The following is a 5,171-nucleotide window of genomic DNA, read 5'->3' as shown; positions in this document are numbered from 1 at the left end:
AACTTTGGTTGAGAATAGTAAGACTACCGCCTTATTCTATTCTGGGCCTTGTAGCTACACATTCATACCTTATTTGACTTGCTAAACAAGACAAACTGCCTCAAGTCGCAACTCTGTCAATTCTACCTTATTAAGTATTCACAGGCTCAGTCTGAAACATTAACCACATCATGGTGGTTTTCACCGGTTGTTTCCAAACCCTGGGGGTCTAACACAACTCTAACACAATGTCCTACGACAGCCAAATTAGCCTGACTTATCTAAATCAAAGCAGCACATGATTGCGTGATCACTCAGTTATACAATGACCTCTCTTATTTAAGAACCCACAACCTGATTAAAATAACAGATTGTGTAACCACTGATTTACCTTTTTGATTTCCTGCTGTTGACAGTGATGATAGACTTGATCACGGTGACCCCGCCCCCTTTATAACCCCATCAACAGTTGTGGAGTGTGTGTGCGTGTGTGCGTGTGTGTATGTGTGTGTGTGTGTGTGTGTGTGTGTGTGTGTGTGTGTGTGTGTGTGTGTGTGTGTGTGTGTGTGTGTGTGTGTGTGTGTGTGTGGACTAGTTACATTATACAGTTGATACATTGTAATCATCTATGCTTCAAATCAGGATGTTGACACTTATGTGGGATGGGGCATCGACAACTAATTGTCCAAAGTAGGCTGAACGTCTGAGGAAATAATAATAATAAATAAATAATAATAATTTTTTAAAAAAAATCATGCTGACTAGGCGATCGGTTCACCAGTTTTCACATTAGGCTCCTGCAAACCTACAGGCCTATAATAAACTATCATTCTCTGTTATGACATCTGATTGCAAACTATCCCATGTAAACCCGTGTCATTATATTTATTAATGATTGGCAGAATCGGTTGTTTACTAATAACAGCCTATTTACTAATAGGCAACTGTCAGACTGCCGTACAGAGCATTACCGTACAGTAATGAGTTTGCCCTCATTTTTGAGTTTCTACGACTTTCCGTTTTATTACAGTAATCCGTTAAGCAAAAGTGGGAAATGCTTAACCAAATGGCAAAAATTATGAATGGGAGAGATACACACGGACTTACGGTTTTACAAAAAGGTCTCATCGGGGTGTTAATTTCCACTCTTTTTGTGGACTTTTATAAACTAGCCTTCTATCTTATGTTATGTGTTATGTTATCTTATCTTATTACATGTAAACCCGTGTGATTATGAATGTTTGGCAGAATCGGTTGTTTACTAATAACAGCCTGGGGTTGTTTACTAATACTAATAGGCAGAACTGTCAGACGCGCCTGGCCTTTTTTACGCAAATCCCCGCCCTCGCGTAGTCTCTCTCACCCTCCAGCGTCACCTCTCTCCCGGCCTTCTTCAGCGCCTGCACGGCCAGGTCGTGGGTCGCCTCCCGCAGGTCGCTGCCGTCCACGGACAGGATGGCGTCTCCCACCCGCAGAGCCCGGCTCTGGTCCGCCGCCAGCCCGGGGAAGATCTTGGAGATGAGGATGGGCATGCGGTTCTCCCGACCCCCCTTGATGCTGATGCCCAGACCCCCGGACTCCTGCTTCACCACGCGAACTTTACGCACCAAGTCCGAATTATTATTCTCCAAATTAACGGGGGTTTCGCCTCCGTGCCTGGAGCTGAAACTGGACCCGGGACTCCCCCCGTAGCTGGTCCCACCCGGGCTGCCGAACTCAGAGTTCGTAGTACCGTTATTATCCCGGTTGTTGTATCTGCCCCCCGAGCCCCCCGAGCCGGGGCTGTTCAACCCGAAGCTTCCGTCGTAGTGACCCCGGGTGGTGCTGTTGCCTCCTCCTCCTGGGCGCGCCGGGGGGCTGTGTGTCCCCCCGTGGAGGTTCGGGTGTTGTTGCGCCTCCGGAGGGTTCGGGGGGCTTTGGACACCACGGTTCCCCGGCGACGCCAAACCCAAACCCGGGTCGTTTCCGTTCGACAAGCCGTTCCGCAGGCCCAGGTGATCCAGATGGTTCCCTTGGCCGCTTATCTCCGATGCTTCGGCCGCTAAGGTGAGGGTCTCCCGGGTCAGTTCGGCCGCCACTCGCACCCAGCGGTCCCGGAGCAGGAGGTCCAGTTGACCGTTCCTGTCCGCTCGCGTCCAGACAGCCATCCTGGTAAGGAAATGTGACCAACTTTCATCTAATAATCGCTAAAACGTGGAGATGATAATATTCTCTAGTAGTCCATCATATTCGTGAGAAATGCGACATCCATATTCAGGGTTCCTACGTTCCTAAGTTTCAACAAGTCAAATTTAGGACCTTTTTGGACCTTTTTTAGACCCCTTTGAATAGAGAACTTCAGAAAACAGAACTTTTTTTCCTCCGAGTTTCTTTCCGAGTGCGTACAAGACAAGCGCAAACTACACTATATTGACACACCCACTTACGCACTCAGATTGCGGGAAACATCCAAAAAGCAGAGAAGGAGGAAAGGGAAGGAAGGAACCAGAGTTCTGCCTCTGATGGGACGGGGCTTGTTATTGGGCTGGAGCGCTTCTGGAGCGGGCTGTCTGGAGAGTCATAACTCTGGCCCGGGACAGCCAATGAACGCACGGGGTTTGGGATGGACAGCCAATGAACGCGTGGGGTTTGGGATGGACAGCCAATGAACGCACGGGGTTTGGGGATTCATTATTCATGATGGAGGCGGGGGTTTGCAGGGGAAATAGCTGGCGTATGAGTTATGCTGTATGTCTGTCTGTCTGTCTTCCGAAAGCCATGCATTCATTGGCTGTCTCTCTGTCTTCCGGCTCATACAATGCAATCTCGCAATAGACTCGTAATAGCCTTGTGAAGAACTTCCTCCCCCGGCCCTTGATATCATATTAGATCATGGCTGTATATTAAAGCTTTATCAATGGGTTTTTTCACAGGTGACTCCATATGCATGGTCAGCAATGTCTGCCCTAGAGTTCAAAGCTGGAGTCAATGCATTTGGAGTGATGTACAGAATATAATATATTATTATTATTTAAATCTTTAACTCCTATTTTTAGAAACAGTACACTGGCTTCCTGTTAAATTCAGAATAGATTTCAAGATCCTTCTGCTTGTTTATGAAGCTCTCACTCACTGGCACAGCACCAGAATATCTGAAAGACCTGCTGGTTTTCTGTGTACCCGAGATTTGGTGAGGCTGCATTCTCATTTTACGCACCCAGATTGTGGAATGCACTGCCAGTTTACATTAGGGATGCAACCTCAGAACATATGTTCAAGTCACGACTTGGAACACTTTTGAGCTGCAACGTTTGCAGGAAAAGCGCTATACAAATAAAAAGTTATTATTATTATATTATAATGTATCCTTCCCTTTTAATATTCTCATATTATGTGTGAGGTTGTTTACCAGATATATCATATATGACGAGGTCAAAGGTCACAAGTAGGCTATGTTGTGTTTAATTAATCTCTCTCTTTTAGTTGCATGGTCTTAGTTCAGGTAAATCCAGAGCAGCATAATTATATCACAGAGTTCCTAGTAGCCCAATCTAGCATACTACATCCAGGGAAAGCATTCACACCACCAGCAAATGTTAAGAACTGATCCACACAATAAGGATTTCATTTTTGGAAGTCGATTTATTGCAGTTGAGGTTTACTGAGTGTTTACAAAACCAGAGCAGATCAGACACACAGGACACACACAGGACAGGACCACGGGTGAGAGTGAAAGAGGGTCTAAGACTCAGACGTCACACAGGACAGAGGTGTGGAGGCTGGGGTCCACTCAGCGGGGTACCGGTGGTGCAGGTCAGGTGGGCTCCATCCAGAACCACTCCTTCTCACCCAGGCCAGAGCTGATAGGCCAGATTCAAACCTGGAACCTCTCCAACATGGAAAACTCAGATATCTACCATCAGGTCAAGAGGACATCCTCAAAGTCAGAGGGCTACACTTGATTTTACACTTGATGTTACGTGTCTCAAACAGGAATACCCATCAGAAGTGCGTACCGTATTTTGCGGACTATAAGTCGCTCCGGAGTAAAAAAAAAAATGCATCATGAAGAGGAAAAAGACATATATAAGTCGCATTTATTTATGAATGTATGTATGTTCGTAATATTTATGAATTTATGAGTATGAATTAACATTTTAAAACATGTTAAATTATATATATTTTGATATACAAGTCGCACCTGACTATAAGTCACAGGACCAGCCAAACTATGAAAAAAAAGTGTGACTTATAGTCTGGAAAATACGGTAATTCCAAATCACCTTCGCTACACTGAACCACTTTTATCTAGTCCTCTTGGACCCGTTTACATTCAGACAGTCGGACAGTATCATCATCCCGCCTCATACGGTCGGATCACAGAGACTTTCAAAGCACATTGTCAAACCTCGAGGTACTTCATAGACTAACAATTCAAACTATGTCCATTAGGAATACTTCTGCTATGCAGCCCGTCCGTCTTAAGAGTCGATGTGTGCTACTAGTGCTAGTGTGTGTTTCTCGGACACGGACAAAGTGTGTTTACATTTCAGATGCGTTACGTTGTTATAAGAGTAAAGTACATTCGTAACTAAAACAAGGCAAACAAGGAGCTAATGTTTCGCTTTTACCCACAACTCTTCGCTCCCATCTCCTTCTCCCAGCATCCCTCCCTCCTCTCTCACAGCCTCACCTCTCCTCTCTTCTCATCTGTCACGTCAAACCCCCATTTTTTTACCGTGACCCTTTTCACTCTTCTCTCGTCATTTCACTCCTACTATTGTCTTGCTCTTCCGTTCTCCCTCCTCCTTTCTTCTTTCTTCTCTCTCTCTTGTCCTCTCTCTTTCCGTGTATCATCTCATGTGTGTAGTAACAAGGCGTGACATAATAGATGTGATGATAAGGCAACAACAACATTGGGTTGTCCCAGGGGCCACGTCCTCTTATGAACCTCTTACACAGAGGAGGGGGGGGGAGGAACAACCCCTAACAAGCACTTCTTCAGCTAGAGGAGGGAGGGAGGGGGAGAGAGGTGGGGGAGGGCGGTACTTGCAGGCTGGGGGAGGGAGGGGGGGTGTGGGGATGGAGGGGTGGGGGGGTTGTTCAGGAGGTGTTTACAGTAGAATGAGCGAGTGCAGAGCTTGAAAAAACCCTGCTAAGGTGCCGGGGGGGAGGCAGGGGGAGTCGGAGGGGTAAACCGTCAATCAGTCTGT

At 46.3% G+C, this 5,171-nt stretch overlaps 1 protein-coding gene across 1 annotated transcript in view; it reads right to left on the bottom strand.

Annotated features, from left to right (window-relative positions):
* sntb2 (syntrophin, beta 2) overlaps positions 1-2,126 on the bottom strand; it is a gene marked incomplete at both ends in the record, with an annotated part of 17,388 nt that extends 15,262 nt beyond the window's left edge. Inside the window, one exon of the mRNA XM_080545340.1 lies at positions 1,343-2,126. Within this exon, the coding sequence (XP_080401466.1) occupies positions 1,343-2,126 (784 nt within the window). The remainder of the gene's footprint in view (positions 1-1,342) is intronic.
* Positions 2,127-5,171: the final 3,045 nt, after the last annotated feature.

The sequence above is a fragment of the Nansenia antarctica genome (assembly GCF_963989245.1).
Source record: "Nansenia antarctica genome assembly, chromosome: 14".
In the NCBI taxonomy this organism is placed as follows: domain Eukaryota; kingdom Metazoa; phylum Chordata; class Actinopteri; order Argentiniformes; family Microstomatidae; genus Nansenia; species Nansenia antarctica.
The sequence above is the reverse complement of the archived record's forward strand: the minus strand, read 5'-3'. Positions and strand labels throughout refer to the sequence as shown.